This window comes from Manacus vitellinus, unplaced genomic scaffold, assembly GCF_001715985.3.
Source record: "Manacus vitellinus isolate BGI_N305 unplaced genomic scaffold, ASM171598v3 scaffold_5_pilon, whole genome shotgun sequence".
NCBI lineage: Eukaryota > Metazoa > Chordata > Aves > Passeriformes > Pipridae > Manacus > Manacus vitellinus.
This window is the reverse complement of record NW_021940682.1, coordinates 31,071,028-31,088,287: the sequence shown is the minus strand read 5'-3', so window position 1 is coordinate 31,088,287 and position 17,260 is coordinate 31,071,028. Positions and strand designations below refer to the sequence as shown.

The 17,260-nt window shown below is 39.0% G+C and overlaps 1 protein-coding gene across 1 annotated transcript in view; it reads left to right on the top strand.

Moving 5' to 3' along the window:
- Positions 1-43: 43 nt before the first annotated feature.
- The window catches only part of TPH2 (tryptophan hydroxylase 2), a 51,987-nt gene continuing 34,770 nt past the window's right edge, over positions 44-17,260 (top strand). The window contains exons 1-7 of the mRNA XM_029963509.1: positions 44-88; positions 2,825-2,977; positions 5,129-5,312; positions 5,416-5,516; positions 8,348-8,415; positions 14,426-14,622; positions 16,880-17,015. Of these exons, the coding sequence (XP_029819369.1) occupies positions 44-88; positions 2,825-2,977; positions 5,129-5,312; positions 5,416-5,516; positions 8,348-8,415; positions 14,426-14,622; positions 16,880-17,015 (884 nt within the window). The remainder of the gene's footprint in view (positions 89-2,824; positions 2,978-5,128; positions 5,313-5,415; positions 5,517-8,347; positions 8,416-14,425; positions 14,623-16,879; positions 17,016-17,260) is intronic.

Genomic DNA, 17,260 nt, shown 5'->3' with positions numbered 1-17,260 from the left:
CCGAGTGGGTCGAGGTCGGGTCCGCTGGCGCCTCCGGGACCCGATGCCGGGCGCCGTGCGTCCCCCGTCCGCTTCTTTTCGTGGTCCAGTCAGTAGCTTTTCAGCAGTTGCAGGGCCCGGTGAAATTAACTTTGCCTCGTTCAGAACGCTGCCTGAAAAGTGTCTGTAAATAACGGAAAAAGTTTCATTAGTAATACAAGCCTTACTACAGAAAGGAACCATATTGCTACTGGAACAACAAAAAAGCAGCAGGGTCCCATTCAGAGGGTTTTAAATGCTTGGATTTTGGAAGTCTGTGGTAAATCCTGCGGGCTATTTGCATCAGCAGAACCTGCCTTTTCAAGGCACTCGTAAACCTCACAGGACGATATATAAAGCTTTTTTGGTAAAATAGAAGTCGCCTGCACTCACACTGCATTGGTGCCGATGGCTGTGCTGCTGTGTTCCCAGCCTCTGCCTGCTGGCAGGGGTGCAGGGGCAACTGGGAGCATCGTGCAGAGACTGCTGAAAACCCTGTCAGGAGGTAGAAATAGTTCTCTGTAAGGTGATGGTATGGGTGCAAGAGATGCTTGGGTCATTTCAAGCATGGGATAAATTTCTGTGTGCTTACAGGTAAATAAATGTATGTATGCCTAACTAAGAATAAAGAATGTTAATAGGGGCTAATAAGGCAACCTGATCTGAATATGTGAAATATTTAGGATTATGAAGATTTTGCCTCCTATAGAATTTTGCAGCATATGAAGATTTGGATCAATTGAGTAGAACCAATGGAATGCACCAGTTTCTACCAGTTGTGAACTGGCATATTGTCTTTACATTGAAATGTGAAATATTGCTATTTGTACATGCTTTACTTCTATTGGAAGTATTGAATTAAATGGAATAAATCTGTTTTACTGTCTTTATATTTGAGTTACTTTCTTCACTGAGTTCCACTATAGATGACTTTTTTTCCTGAGTACTTGCCCTTGCCCCAGATAATTAATTTTCATTAGGAAAGTTGATCTTTTACTTGTTATTTAATTATGAAATGTACTGATTAGCAGGGCTAATAAGATTTGAGTTCAGCCTCTTCTACTGGGCTCATAACAAATAGGTGTTATAGGTTTCAAATGCTCGAGAGGGTTTTGTCATCACTTTAGTTAATGATTTCATCAGGGTATTAGGGAACCTGTGACAGTCTTGGAAGGTGCCAAGTACCCTTGTTTTCCAGAGGAATTGGTGATATTGAGATTCTCAGACACTCAGTTGACTCCATGATCATCTGTATGTAGCTTCTAGAAAGCAGCACACATGGAAAAAACACAGATGCTATAAAAATGGAACCTTTGTCGCTTCATGTGGGTGTTGTGTGCCTGATGTATATGACTTAGCCAAATCCCAAATATTACTGAAGTTGAAAGTGACCTTCCCCATTACTGTCCCTGGGCAAATCTCCTACTGAGCAGAATCATATGAGCTCAATTGCTAAAAAATAAACATGTGTGAAATCACTCATATATCATTCTGCAAACTTAATTGCTTTTCCAGGTTGTTTCCATGTAGTCTAATAAATGGTGAGAAAAGACCATGGAGGCTTCTTAGCATGTCCCGCAACTAGTTTAAATGTGGCTGGTTTAACCTGTGCCATTTGAAGGGTGTTCTAAGACCTGTTTGAAAAGCTTCATTTTCAGGTTATTTTCTGTAAGCTGCTTTATAAATTAGTAAAAGACAGTTCAATACATGTGAAATAGTTGTGTATGATTTTAAATCTTTGTATTTTTAGTGACTGTATTATGGATTATGAAAAAGCAGCATCTCACTGGAGATTTAATTTCTTCAGGAGTCAAAACTTCTGAAGTTGTGACAGAGTATTGGAAAATACAGGCTGTTTTTTTGAAAATCATCTTATAAAAATTGTCTATAAAAACTGTACTGTTTGCATCTTGACAAGATCTAAGGTGATAAAATTGCATTTTTTTTGGAAAATGCTGGCTGAAGTTTGGCTTAAAGCAGTCTTTGACTCCCAAATTGTGAAAAGAATGTAGGACTCACCAAGGATGGTGTAATTTTCTGTATTTTTTTTTGAGTTCCTCAGCTAACTCCTCTTTTATGGGATGTACAGTTTTTCACAATGAGAACAGTCAGCTATTGAAATAATCTTCCCAAGGGACAATTTTAAGATTCAGCTGGGTAGGGTGCTAGGGGCTTCTTGTCTAGACCTTGCTTTTGCTGTGAAAGGTTGGACCAGATGATCCTTGAGGTCCTGTCCAACTTGATATTCTGTGGTGCAGTCTGAGCTTGTATTTCCACCTTGTTTGTATAATGAACAGAGGTTTTGTTTTCTCAGGAAAAGTTACATGACAGCAAATTGTACTGCAACAGAGACCGTAAAGTTTATGTTTTAAATTTAATGGTTAATACAAATGTACAGACCAATGCAAATCTTCGTAAATTGACTGGTACAGGTTAGAATAGCATCCCTGCAATTTTGCAGCAATAGTCAGGTTAGAATAACAGAGCTGCCGGCTTTTCCAGTAATTTAGAGTGTCTTCGTTTGCTTCATATTTATTACTAATGATAGTATTGCCCTGGTAATACCATCGTATTTGTATCCTATTTATATGCTTTTCCTTAAGCTTTTTTTTTAATGGAATGGCCTCTTACACAATTGTCTCTAGCAGCTACCTTTGATCTGTGATTCTGATTTTAAGTAAACACACTACCTTTTGAATAAGTAAAGTCTGGATGAGTTCTGTTCAGTTGTTTTCTAACAAAAATTTCTCTTTGTGGGAAATGCCCAATTTCATCTGAAATGATCGCGTTCTTTATCCATTTGTAGCTAAACAGATCGAGTTCTGGGAAAAATGAGGAAAAGAAAGGGAATAAGGGAAATGGGAAAAATGAATCTGTTTCTGAAGGTGGAAAGACAGCTGTGGTGTTTTCCCTGAAGAATGAAGTTGGTGGATTGGTGAAAGCTCTCCGACTCTTCCAGGTAAAGCTTACAGATCTCTACACTGACTGAACTGATGAAGGCTACTGAGGTCAGGCTCTTTGTTGGTATAAATCTAATGGACTGCGGCGGAAGGAATAGAGTGCAGTTACACTCACTCTGCAGAACTGAATGAAAGTAACTTAAAATTTTATGGACCATTCAACAAAGCATTTTGGGCTCGTGAAGGGTTTTCTGGAATGAAGTTTTAACAGTGATGCTGATGTTTACACCGTTCACTTTAGGTTTCCGATGTGTAACTCAACACCGGGGATTAGATTTGCAGTCTGTGCAGGCCACAATGAAATGAGGCACTTGCAGAGAGCACTTTGAAACCTAAATTACACACAATCAGGTGGTGGTGGCAGCAGCCTTGCTGCAGGACAGTATTTGGTCACAAAGTTAAAGAGACCTTTAAGTACGTGCAGGGTAGGGGACATATGTGTCTAACTGGAAGGTAAATTGTGAAGTATTGTTTCCCCATAGATCCCAATGCAGTCGATGCTTTTCAGTCAGACTGCTTGCTAGTACTGCTTGTAGTCTGCTTGCCACCTTAATGAATGGAAGAGGGCTTAGAAGATGTTGCCAGTCCTCACTCAGAGTTGCTGTCTCTGGGAGCAGATCCCCAAGGCTGATGTAGATTAGATACTTACATTCCCCAGCCTGGGAAAAGGGGTGAGTTAGACCCACAGGAGGGAGGCTGCCAGGAAGCAGGGTGTTTCATAGGAAGAGGGGAAGCCTAAGGCAGTGAACAGAAGTTTCAGAAGGAGTCACGTTTTCAATGCAGTTTCTCTCCAAGGGTTAAATGTCTGACTGCAGCTCTGGCTTAATTGCTTGTGTGAGTTTATATCTGAAATTTTGGATTTGCACATCAACTACCCCTTGGGAATAGGTGTATAAGTCACTCTGGTCTCTCAAAATATGGTTGGAAGATGTAGCAGAGACATCACCCCCATTCATATAGTCACAACAATTTGAGTATTGTACGGGAGAGTGTGGGGTTTTGTTCTCCACTTAACCTAGGGTAGATCAGAGTGAATTTGTTATATGGTTGAGTTAGCTACAATGTATACATATGTTATGGAGCATGCCAGTGAAAGAATTATGTATGTACAGCCAGAGGTGTAAAAGCAGAGACTGCTAGTTGGCGGTACCAGAGGAGACCTTCACCTGAAATGGTATTTATGTAAAATTGTATTAAGCCTTTTTTCAAAATACAGCAGGCAAGTGGAAGTACAAGAACAAAGTTCATCCCATTTGGATATCAAAAAATGTTTTATTGACTTCACTGAGTAAGTGAAAGGATAGTTGTGAAAAGTAACAGATAGTTTCTGTCTGACCAAAAAAAAGGAAAAAATCAGAGTTAATAGAAGTATTGTTAGAAAGCAGTCATCTAATCCAACTTCTGTTTAGAAGCGAGGCTGTCACAGCACTAGATCAGGACAACCATAGCACATTATGGTTGTCTGTCATTGTATTACACCCTTGGCAGACCAGTAGTTGTGTTGAGAGGTACCCCAAAGGAAAGTTTTCATGCTAGAAGTACTTACACTCTCATCTTTGATGCATGATTTGAGTTCGCTGGGGACATTATAATAGAAAATAAATTGAATTACATTTCAATTTTAATACAATTTTATTACTGTTAATGCTTTTTGCTATCAATAATTGCTACACAATAGATAGGTGAGGCTGATACACATTCTCACAAAAATATTTTCTTCCTCGCATGTTTATAAGAGAGACTGAAGTCATACATGTTTAATAGCATCTATTTAAAGAAGCACACTCAAGTCTATTTATTATTATGCACATTACCTAGTAAAATTGCATTAGAATTTAATATAGCAATATAAAAGTAATAATATAAAATTGTTATATTGTCCTCTGTAAGAGACTGTCTTTGTAGATAAAATGAAATCATTAGTTTGTTTTCTTCATTAACTATATAATAATTTTATTTTTACTTTCTGTACAGATTTTTTTTCATCAGTATTTCTTATGTGTCACTAACTGATTCTATAAATACAAAAAGGGACTACTTTCAATAAAACAGTCTTTAATAACTGGAAAAACTTTCCTGAAGAATGTGCTATCAGTATTGCCCTTCTGCTGGTATGTCTGTATTTCATCTGTTATTTCATCTTTCCACAGGAAAAACATGTGAGTATGGTTCATATTGAATCACGAAAATCAAAGAGAAGGAATTCGGAGGTGGAAATTTTTGTGGACTGTGACTGCAGTAAGAAAGAATTTAATGAACTAATCCAATTGCTCAAGTTTCAAACTAATATCGTATCTCTCAATCCACCAGAAAACATCTGGACTGACGAAGAAGGTAAGGCTGTTTTCGTATCACTTAGGCACTGACAAACGTTTTGCACAAGTCTCTCCATAATCTTACACTCCAGGACGTTCAACTTGCATTCTGTCTTCTGCAGATCTCGACTGTGTCCCTTGGTTCCCCAGGAAGATATCTGAATTGGACAAATGTTCCCAGAGAGTTTTGATGTATGGATCTGAGCTGGATGCAGATCACCCTGTAAGTGTAACACAAAATTATCCCGTAGATAATTTGTTCAGGTTACTTGCCAGTCAGATAAAAAGTCTGTTGACTGCTGATTGTTTTCAGAACGTGGGGACTACTCTCTCTTCAGTAGTTTCAGTAGATTAATTTTCCTTTTCTGTAGAAGGATACACAAGATGGAGGTCCTCTAGAAAACTTATTCTTTGTTTAACAAGTATGTCCCCTTTTGTAATGCTTGTTTGCTTGTTTTTTTTAAATTACCTAGTTGATAGAAAGGTTTCAAACTTTAAAGAGTTTAGATCAATGTGACCTTCAGTTATGCCACAAGTAGCTCTTAGATAAGAACTGATATTGTCAATAGGTGTCAGAGAAGAAAGAATTATGAAGGAATAACGAAGGAAATATGAAGGAAAGAAATATGAAGGAATAGTTTGTCACTCAGGAGGTAACTACAAAATAAAACAGAGCAATATGTTCCTGCTTCTGATGAATGCAGCAGGTGGGAAGGTGTCTCACATTGTTTCCTGACTTTGGTGGCAGGAGATGAGCCTGCATTTCACACAAGCTGTGTTTGCAGTGTTGCCAAATGCTCAGTGCAAAAGACAGAAAAATGGTTTTGTTATTGTTTTATTTCTTTCAGCTAATTTCCATAAACGCTTAGCCTCTGAGTTTTTAGATGGCAGATGATTGAAAGCATTTGTGTTAAAATATTTTCTCTTTTTATAATCCCAGTTTCTACCTCTGTACGACTTGACTGAAAGATAGTGGTGGTAGCTAGTTGTATTAATTCCTAAAATAGGCTGGATTAAACTAGTATTGTAGGAAACTTCCAGCTGAAAGGAAGTAGGCGGCAAACTAAGATATCTGACCATGAGACTGTTTTGTAATACAGTCAGATTAAACTGCAGCTGTAGGTGATAGTCTGCTTTGTTTTTTGTTACACACAGTCTGTGGTCCAGTGGGAGTTTAGGCACAGATTCTCACACCTTTGCACTCATACCAGGAGAACGCCATCACAATGTCTCCTGGTAGCTCCATTTCCCTGTCTGGTGTCACTTGCCCATGTATCAATAATAATCATCATCTTGCTTCATTCACAGCTACTTCTGCCATGTGTGAGCCCTTCCCACATTGTGGGCCCACAGTCAGGGAGCATGTTTGAGGATCCTGGTTTCTGCCATGTGCTTCTTGATGACAAACTAGGATTTGCTTCACATTTTCTCAGAAGGGAAAAGCCTGTTGATTATCTTCATCCATTAACCATAATTTGGTTCAAACAGAGGTTGTAGTGACAGCTCATTCCAACTTTGAGTTTATGACTGTGACAGACTATTGGATACTGTTTATATTTTGAGCTGGTACCTTCATTAAATACTGTAGCACTCTGCTGAAGATTTGCCTTCAGTTTTACAGAAAATGAAAAAAAGACATTTGCATTATATGAATATATATTTTACCCTTGGGGGAACTCTTACAAACATAATTTACACACCATACAGTATGCTAGGTGTTAGAAATGGGGTAAAAACCTGTAAATCTGTGGCTGGCTTTTAAAAATATCTGCCCTTTTCCTTAGCGGTGGCATTTGGTGCCAGAGGACCAAAGACAATTATCCTAGTACAGAACCTGTAAGGATAGTACTGCTTCAGCAGCATAGCCCTAACCCACTCTGTACTGGCTAATGATTTCAGTCTCAGTTTCACTACACTTGACAGGCATTTAAGTCCCCTGTGCTGTCTTCCATGACTTTCCAGGTCTTGAATGGTCTTCACCTGAGTAACTCATCATTTTTGTCAAAAGGTATTAAGGAGACAAGGAGACTCCCCCACATTACAGCAAACAAGCTTCTTTGTGTAGGAAGGTTTTCTGCAGTCCTCTGAAATCCTCACTTACTCTCCCCCAGCAGCACAGCTTTGGTTATGGGGCAGTAAAATGTCTTCAGAGCTTTATGGAACCTCATACAAATATTTCAAATCTAGCCATGTTATCTTTTCATTCCGTTCAGTGATTGCGTTTGTGTATGTGAACAATAAGGAAAAAAGACATTTTAATTTTCAGCTTTGAATAAGGGAAACTTAAATGCACTTTGTGGACCACTAACTGGGGAACTTAGATAAGTTTTTATCCTTTTTATCTTCAAGAGATTGACAGTTCTACCTTGAAAAAAGTTAACTCTTGTAATGCAAAACCTGAAGTGTCTGCATATTTTATATGTGTAGAACAGATCTTGTTCTAATTTTGAATAGCACAAAGAGTTGTAAATGGCCAGTGTGTATGTGCTATACAACTCTTTTGCACTTAATATAGAAAAGGTATGAACTTACTGTAGCCCATGAGGTAGAGCCCTTCCTTTGTAACTCAGACTGAAGCAATATGCCTATATAGTGCTGGATGTTGATGATTCAATCTCTAATGTGTTAGTTAGGATGGCAACTGCTGAAATAAGAATCTTCAAAATGAGTTGCTTATGATCTCTAGACGCTTGATTCTAGTGAAGAAAGATGTATTAAGGATAGGTAAATTCTTCTGCTATGTGCCTGCATGTAGATCTCCATTCAGATCAAGGAAAACTTGAATGAGATGAAATGACAAGAAAAAGTTTCCCTTATCAACATCTTGGATGAATGACTGTACCTATGCACAAAACTGTCTTGAATGGTCTCCTATGGGACTTTGGTGAAGAAAAAAATGAAGAAATCCTTTTTTTCTGTTGCAGTCCAGTAGACAGTGTTAATCAAAATACAGTGCAACTAAGTACTAAATAAACACTGTAATGGTTTATTTTATAATTCTCACAGCTAATTTTATGTCCTTATTGTAAATGACTCTCTTCTTCCTTGCTTAAGGGATTTAAAGACAATGTCTATCGACAGAGAAGAAAGTACTTTGTGGATCTTGCCATGAGCTATAAATAGTAAGTACTGGCATAATTTTTCCCTGTGCTGCTGACTAATTAGAATTCATGCTCTATTTAATTCTGTAGAATAAAGTTTAACGGTAGACAAAGTCATCTTTTAAACTTGGACTTGTTTAGTGTGGGCTATAAATTACAAACCTGATGCTTGAATCCTGTTACATTTTTGATACAGATACAGGCAAGTAAAACATTTGAAAGGCAAGCACTTTCTCTTCAGCATTTTATTCACAGATGCTTAGACTTAAGGAAATATTTTACAAATGTTTGCATGTCTCACTGACACACTTCTGAGTACACATATCTAGCATCCCAGTGTAGTTGAAAGAGCTCACTAAAACCCAAAATTATTATTTCTTTTTTTGATGCATGTACTATACTGGGCTGAGGCCAGTCGTGTGAGGTTCAACAAGGCCAAGTGCCAGGTTGGGTTGCAACAACCCCATGCAGAGCTACAGGCTGGGGGAAGAGTGACTGGAAAGATGCCTGGCGGAAAAGGACCTGGGGGTGCTGTTCAACAGCATCTGAACGAGCCAGCAGTGTAGCCAGTGGCCAAGAAGGCCAGTGGCATCCTGGCCTGTATCAGAAATAGTGTAGCCAGCAGGACCAGGGCAGTAATTATCCTTCTGTACTTGTGAGGCCATACCTTGAGTCGTGTGTCCAGTTTTGGGCCTCTCACTACAAGAAGGACATTGAGGTGCTGGAACATGTCCAGAGAAGGGCAGTGGAGTTAGTGAAGGGTTTAGAGAGAAGGGTTTAGGAGCAGCTGAGGGAGCTGGGGTTGTTTAGCCTGGAAAAAAGGAGGCTTAGGGGGACCTTACCACTCTCTACAGCTACCTGGAAGGAGGTTGCACTGAGTTGGGAGTTGGTCTCTTTTCCCAGATAACAAGTGACAGGATGAGAGGAAATGACCTCAGGTTGCACCAGAGGAGGTTCAGATTGAATATTAGGAAAAATTTCTTCACTGAAAGGGTGGTCAGATATTGGAGTAGACTCTTCAGGGAAGTGGTGGAATCACCATTGCAGGAAGTGTTCCAAAGATGGGTGGATGTTGCACTTGGGAACAAGGTTTAGTGGCAAATATGGCAGTGCTGGGTTACCAGTTGAACTTGATGATTGTAGAGTTCTTTTCCAGCCTTAATAATTCTGTGATGATACTGCATGCTGCAAAGTGCCATTTATCAATTTTGCCTACACAGCTCCAAATTTCTTAGAATTTAGTCAGTGCATTTCTCTGCAGTGGAGCTGGTGCCTGTGCATAAATGCATTGCATGTGTTTTTTCATTTTGATTTTTTTTCCCATTTCAAGTCAGTATTTTCAATTTCTACAGTCCCTGGAAGTTAAGAAACTTTCTGTTCTACCTACAAACACCTACTGTGTTGCAATTTTCTTGTCACAGAAGCATTCAACTAATTCTAATCCTACTCTAGGTTTTATTTGCAACAGGCTTAAGCACTCATTCTCAAGGGAAAGAACATACTAATTTCATGATCTTTTTCATTTTACCACACTTCTTCAGGTTTTTCATTTTTCTCCTTTGAGATTTCTACCTACGTTGTTTAAAGAAGATGAAACACACAATTTTTTTCTCCCTTTATAGAAGGCACGTCCTGTCAGGAAGCATTCAAAACTGGATTTTGAAAGGTTTTTCATTATAAGGCTAGTATAGGGCCTGCAGAAGGCTGTGGGGACAGAAGTATTAAATCTGCTTTGTGACCATATATTTGTGATTATAATTCTCCTTTACTTTTGTCCCATTCCTGTCATTAAGCTATTACCAATCTTACAAATGTGTAGGTGCTAGTGTTTGTTCCCCTTTCTGCCCACAGTGGCATTTGTTTAGCTGGATGCTCATGACATCCACCCAGCACACTGAGCTGCTGCCTGCTGGGACAGTGTTGCTTGATAGAGAAGCTCTCTAGGCTGCCCAGGTAAGTCCTGAGTTTAGGCAGCTTTCAGATGTAAATCGAGACAGTTTTTTGTTTGTATATTTGTTTTCAGCTGATTGATTTATTAGGGTTTTTTTCAATCTAATGCTTGCAGTGAAGTTAGTGCTAGCATTTAGTGCAGTGAGAAATGTCAAGTGGATACCTGTGCATGAGGACAGGCTGTGTGTGCTCCTAGGCTCTTTCAGTATGTTGGATAGTTCTCCATTTACCCATGATAGTAGCAGTAGTGCCATGCATTTCACACCTGCTCACTTGCTGGAAATATCTTCCTCCCTTCTTCCTCTCAGCTTAGTGCTGGAAAGGTCATGCAGTTGGCATACTAAGGTGTAGTTGGTCTTCTGCTTCAAAATGTGATTTTTTTTCACCCTGAAACTAGTGAGAAACATCGTTTCACAAAATCGCATAAAGTAATCCTACATATTCCCAGAAAAAAAACCCCAAAACAACAGATAAAAGAAAGGAAAAATCTTTTCCTTCTTTGGATTTTGAAGGCTTAAGAACCATTTTGCAGGCACATTACAAAAATAAAATAACTAGAGATTATTTAGGGGCCAGATCTTGTACTTCAGCAGAGTTACTCAGATGTACTCCTTTATTTCACTGCTCTTTCCAAACCTTTAAAAGATTTCAAACTTGTCCTTTTATTGCAAGCAGAGAGAAAACAGGAGGCTTAAAATATTCTTAGCCAGGACCACAATAACTGGCAGACCAGTGCTTAGGGCAGTTACCTAACGTGTCAAGATCTCATTCATAGTCAGGTTTCCTGCAGTGGTTATCCTTAACCCCAGGGATGTGCCATATGTGCTGGTATGTACAGTCAGGATGTGTCTGGGTATGTGTGTAGAGACATGCTTGGCATTCTGCTGCAGCACAGCCTAAGCCATACAGAGGAAAGGCAAATCAGCTCAGGGAGGACTCTGTGCTGCTACAGCTGAGCTGTTTCTGCTACCCCTGCTGTGGAGCCTAGAGTTATAGGTGTCTTGACACTGCACTGCAGTCTCATCACACTCACCTCTGTGGTCTAGTGTCTCTTTACTTATTTATGCAAAATGACCAACTCTGTTATAAAGGCTGCTTCCTTGGGGATAAACACCTGTCAGTGTCTTCCAGGTAAGTGACCTTCCTAATCACTGACTGAAGCTTGATGTGTTTCTACCTTTCATTTTCCAGCGTAAAAAAAACCCTAACCACACTTGTTTCCTTAAAAAAATTAACAAAGATATTTGACTGCAAGGAATTGGCTCCGTAAAAGGTTGTTGAGTTGAAAAGCCCAGATCAGCGTTTTCTTTATGAATTGTGACTGTTCTATAGTGGTAGATGCTCTGCTTTGTTTGAACATAAAGTGGCATCTGTAATGGAGAGAGAAAGAGAAAAACACTAAGAAGTGAGGTTGGAAGAGCAGATATTTGCTGGAGCTGGGTGTTAAAGGGGAAGACATGTTAATAGAGCAGAGGAGTGAAGATCAGCTGTATGAAATAAATGGACCAAAAAACCCATAAAACCCCATATTTCTCCCTCCTTCACTTAGCTTCTATCTTAAAGATAGTGAAAATGCATTAATCTTCCTAATTAGTCCTTTGAGACTGATTAGGGATTGGAAAAGTGTTGAGAAAATTAAATGTGGAGGAAACATATGATGTTTAAGACGGAATTTATGATATGAGTTGATAGCTCATGCCCATGGCAAAATGGAAAGACCCTATTTTAATAAGGAGAAATAAAAATTCAGATTCGGTTAGCTTGTAGAGTCATCTTAGCCACGAGGAAGCTGGCTATGCAGGCTGACTTTTTCTGTGATTTATTGAAATGTTTGAGTGCAAGGTGGGTCCTGCTTGTTGAAATATGAGGGTAAGAAAAATGAGGTTTGCAGGGCTGAGGGAAAAAGGTGTAGATCCTCCCTCAAGTCTGGCTGCCTTGATTCTCTTGATAAAGAAAGCAGTATCATGATAAGCTGGAAGTAAGATCAGCTCTCCTATGCATAAATCCTATTAAGGAATTAATGTTCAGTGAACCTTACTTTATGAATTAATTGAAACTTACTAATTAATTGAACTTACTAATGAATTAATTGAAACAATAACTAAGTTACAAACCTTTTAGTGAGCAGTGGACAAGCTTCAAATCCTTGATTGTGTTTATACCTTTCTCGTGACAATAGAAACATGAGTTTTTCCACTGGTGCATGTGTGTCTTCTTGATGGGCCAGTGCTGACCCATACCGCAGTACCCATCGTAGAGGTCAGACCTAAGGAAAAGGGATGAGGCTGGGTATTCTGGCACACCAAGTGGATGGAGTAGCAACCTACTTGTGCTTGTCGTGTGAAGTACAATTTAGAATAGTTGTGCTACGCTTTCCATGAGCTGGCAGGCAGTTTAAGGCTGATGAAGTGTTAAGGGGGAAGACAGATACTAGACCTGTAGGACTGACTCCCACTGCAGGATGGGCACGAACCCAGTGCAGCTTCTGTGGATGAGAAATACTTCACTAAATGTGTTGCAATTCTTGTCACATCTGCAAGAGTGGCTGACGGGACACTAGTGAATGTATTGGGTATTCAGTGAGACCTTAACAAGTATAAGTACCTCATACAAAGTAGCCTTTGACTGACAGATAACTGCCATGGATGAAAATCCTTTGATATAGCAAAAGGCAGGGGGATTAAATGGTAAGTTTTTCGTAAAGATGAGGGGACAACCACAATGAATGTAGGGCAGGTGATCCTCTCGTGTGCATGAAGGGACTGCATATCACCAATCAAATGTGACATGAGGGCTCGTTCCTTGTTACCTTGTACAGTGGAGGCAGGATTATGAACTGGGCAACAACCTCTAGCAAAATCCCAGCCCTGCAGTTCTTCTGCTGCAGTGGGGTTCCCCGTGCCCAGTATACCTGTTCAGCTGCTGTCTGGGATACTGTGGAAGCTGCAGTACTGGGCTGGAAGTGCCCACCTGTCCAGCCCTGGCACAGGGATGGGACATAAGAACTGATAAAAGGGAGGAGGATCATATGAATCCCTTTGCCAGTCTGTACATCATCGTTACAGTGCAGCAAAAGAAGATACCCGAGGAGAAGGCAGATGGCAGAGATTACATATCATAGATTGCGAATATTAAATCTAGAGAAAGATTATAACATTCTAGGGGGAATTAATGACATGAGATGATACCCCATGACCATGACATGGAAAATTCCTTACAACTAAATACAAGGCAGTGCAAGTTGGAAGGAACTCTTTGCACTGTTCACACTATCAGTCAGTTTTGAATTAGCTGTAACTACTCAAGGCAAATCTTGAATGTCAGAAACAGTTTAGCAGGTACCCTGGAAGGCTCCTGCTTTGCAATTTCTGTACATCTTTGTAAATGGGAGAGGGCAGAGGAACAGGGCAGAATTAAAAAAAAAAAAGGAGAGATGTATTTACAGACTTAATTTCAGCTGGGCAGGTGAAACTGGCTCTGAGGTGAGCTTCCTGATGATGAATTTGGGGTTCCAAACATATCTTTACATGTAAGCAACAGTCTAAACAATGAATATATATTTTTAAATTGGATCTATACATTTCTAAGCATCTATGTAATTGCCTAATCTTCACAAAATGCTAGGTAATGATGCTGTGTGAATATTGTGTATTTTAAAGAATGCATAGAGCATGCAGTCTGCTGTCTTACTGAAACTACACATTAGATTGAATCGGGATCTTCAGCTGTCCACTTGCAAAGGCATCTTTGGCAATAAGTGGAGAAATACTAGCATGATATAGGAATATGGCATATAAGAAATGCATCTTTCTACTATGATATGTACAAAGATTAAGAAACAATGTGATTGTTTAAAAAGAAATACAGTTCTTAAGAAAATGGTAGAATATGTACATCATAACATCAAGAAATAATTCTGAGAAAAAAGCATCTAGTTGTCAATTTAAAATAGTTTAAATAGTTTTAGTAGTCTCTGTTTGCCTTTATTTAAATAATACTTTTTGCAGAAATGTTGCTCTCCATAATCTGTCTAGAACCTAGTTGTATTCAGATGTATTTTGTATTTAATTTTTTTTTACAGTGGTCAACCCATTCCTAGAGTGGAGTACACAGCTGAAGAAGTTAAAACGTGGGGGGTGGTATTTAGGGAACTCAGTAAACTCTATCCCACCCATGCCTGTCGTGAATATTTAAAAAACTTTCCTCTGCTGACCAAGTACTGTGGATACAGAGAGGATAATGTGCCTCAGTTGGAAGATGTTTCTATTTTTCTTAAAGGTAAGATTCATATTTGGTTTATCAGTAGATATAGTTCAATGAAAACACTCTTTTTTCTTAGTATGGAATGCAAAGCACATTAAATGAAAAGATTCTCAGCATTGTCAGTGGTCTTTGGTTTAGCCTGAAATATTCTGGTTTTGATGTTCTCCATGGCAGGGAGTTTTTTTTAGTCAAGACAGTTTTATGTATGTATTGCATGTATGAAATTGAGAGAAGTTAAACAGCTGAACATGTAAAGCATGATGTGAGGCCACACCTGGAGTACTGTGTCCAGTTCTGGGCCTCTCAGTTCAGGAAGGATATTGAGGTGCTGGAGCAGGTCCAGAGAAGAGCAACAAGGCTGGTGAAGGGACTCAAGCACAAGTCCTATGAGGAGAGGCTGAGGGAGCTGAGGTTGTTCAGCCTGGAGAAGAGGAGGCTCAGGGGAGACCTCATCACTCTCTACAACTCCCTGAAAGGAGGTTGTAGCCAGGTGGGGGTTGGTCTCTTCTCCCAGGCAGCTATCAGCAAGACAAGAAGGCATGGTCTTAAGCTGTGCCAGGGGAGGTTTAGGTTAGATATTAGGAAGAAATTCTTTACAGGGAGAATAACAGACATTGGAATGGGCTGCCTAGGTAAGTGGTGGATTCTCTGTCCCTGGAGGTTTTTAAGCTGAGACTGGATGTGGCACTGAGTGCCATGGTCTGGTAACCACGGTGGTGTTGGATCAAGGGTCGGACTTGATGATCTCGGAGGTCTTTTCCAACCTGATTGATTCTATGATTTTGTGATTATCTTGCATGGGGAGAAAAGCCCTTCAGTATAATGAAAAGAAAGAGCTGAGTTAGCTGTGTTCTCTCATTGCCACAGGTTGGGAGTTCTCATAAGTGCAGTGGGCATCCCCCAAATATCCAGGAAAGTAAAAGAGGGAATCACATGCAAAGATAACTGAATTTAAAGAGGGAAGCAGGTTTGGCATATTGTTTTACAGCCTGATGAATATGAAGCTTTCCTGAGTGCTTAAGACCTCATGAAGCTAGTTGTTATATTTGTATGATGAAAAAAATGTATCACTTTAGATGATCTGATACTTCTCTTTCATATTAATTTTTTAAGGATCAGTATATTACATATTTAAGTTTGAAAATAGTGTTATTTTTCATCTGTAGTGGAAATGTATCCCATATGGAAGATGTGGCAGACACAAACTTGTTGGGTTTAGCTGTAGAGAAAAAGCCACCAAAGAGTTAATTTAAGATTTTAATTTCTTCTCAAAGGTCCCCCCAGATACATATATTTGTTCCTTAATCCTCTTGCTCAGGAACTAAAATATTATAGAGATGAGTGTTTGAAAAAAAAATTATGTGCTGTTAAGAGAATAATTAGCAGAGCATTTTGTCCCAAATATATGTGGAAAATCCTTAGCTAAAAGAAATAATGAAATTTGTAATGACAGGGTAACTTTCCTCAGTCCGTGCTTCATCCATAAATCTTTTTTGTGAACATCTGCATTTACTAATAGCTGATTCATCATTCTTTGAATTTGACTGTGTCTTTCTGGGTCTGTCATATATTGTATTATGGTCTCTAAGGAATGATGCTAAATTCTTTTTCCCTAGCTAGAAATTCAAGATCTCACACTTCTTTCAGAACTATGTTTCAGACTACATATAGCAGTAGTAGTATCTGTTGCAGAAAAACTTGAAACATTCTCCTGTAAAAACTTTGAAAGAGTGAAGAATTAATTTTTGAGAGAAACAGGCTTTTTAAAGTCACTGAATCTGAAGCTGTTCTCTGTGACTAATCTGTCAAAGGAACACTATTAAATGTTTAAATGAGGACCTCAACTATAAAAACCAGTATTTTATTGTCACAAGCAATATTTTATCTGTAAAAATAATGACAAATTTGTTATAATGCTATTCTGTTAGTTTTTAACATATTTTACAGAGACCATCTTCTGATATGGAAACTTCTCTCCCATTTGGTACTAGATATAAAAATATTAAGAACATCACTTATGGCACCCTAGCATTTTTTTTCCAGACAGGGGTATTCAAACCAACTTTGAAATATCTTAAGCTGTTTTCATTATACATATGCTAGCAATGCAAAATGCTTCTTGTGCATAATAATTGAAAATGATATGCAGTGATCTTCAGCCAAGATTCTTCATGTCATGCTTCTGGTAGAATAATTAACAACAGATCTGTCACCAGAAACTGATATAGTGATATATGTATAATGTGGTCTTTTATTATGTCCTTCACTTCAGAAAGGTCTGGCTTCACAGTGAGACCAGTTGCTGGATACCTGTCTCCCCGGGATTTTTTAGCTGGCTTAGCATATAGAGTTTTTCACTGTACTCAGTATATACGACATGGCTCGGATCCTCTCTACACACCGGAACCGTAAGTTGCTGCATTTGCTTTAGTACTGAAAAAATACACTCACTAGATTCTTAAAAGACCCAACTGAATTTGCCAAGATTGAAAAGAGGAACCTTCCTACAAATGTGAAAATCTTCTTATACCATGATGGCATTGATGAAGGATTTGATGACAAAATACTTTATGTTGGTGAGCCAAAATTGAATTCAAAGACTTTTTTGGTGACTTTTTACAATGATCTTGAATAACTGGGTTATATTGTGGTG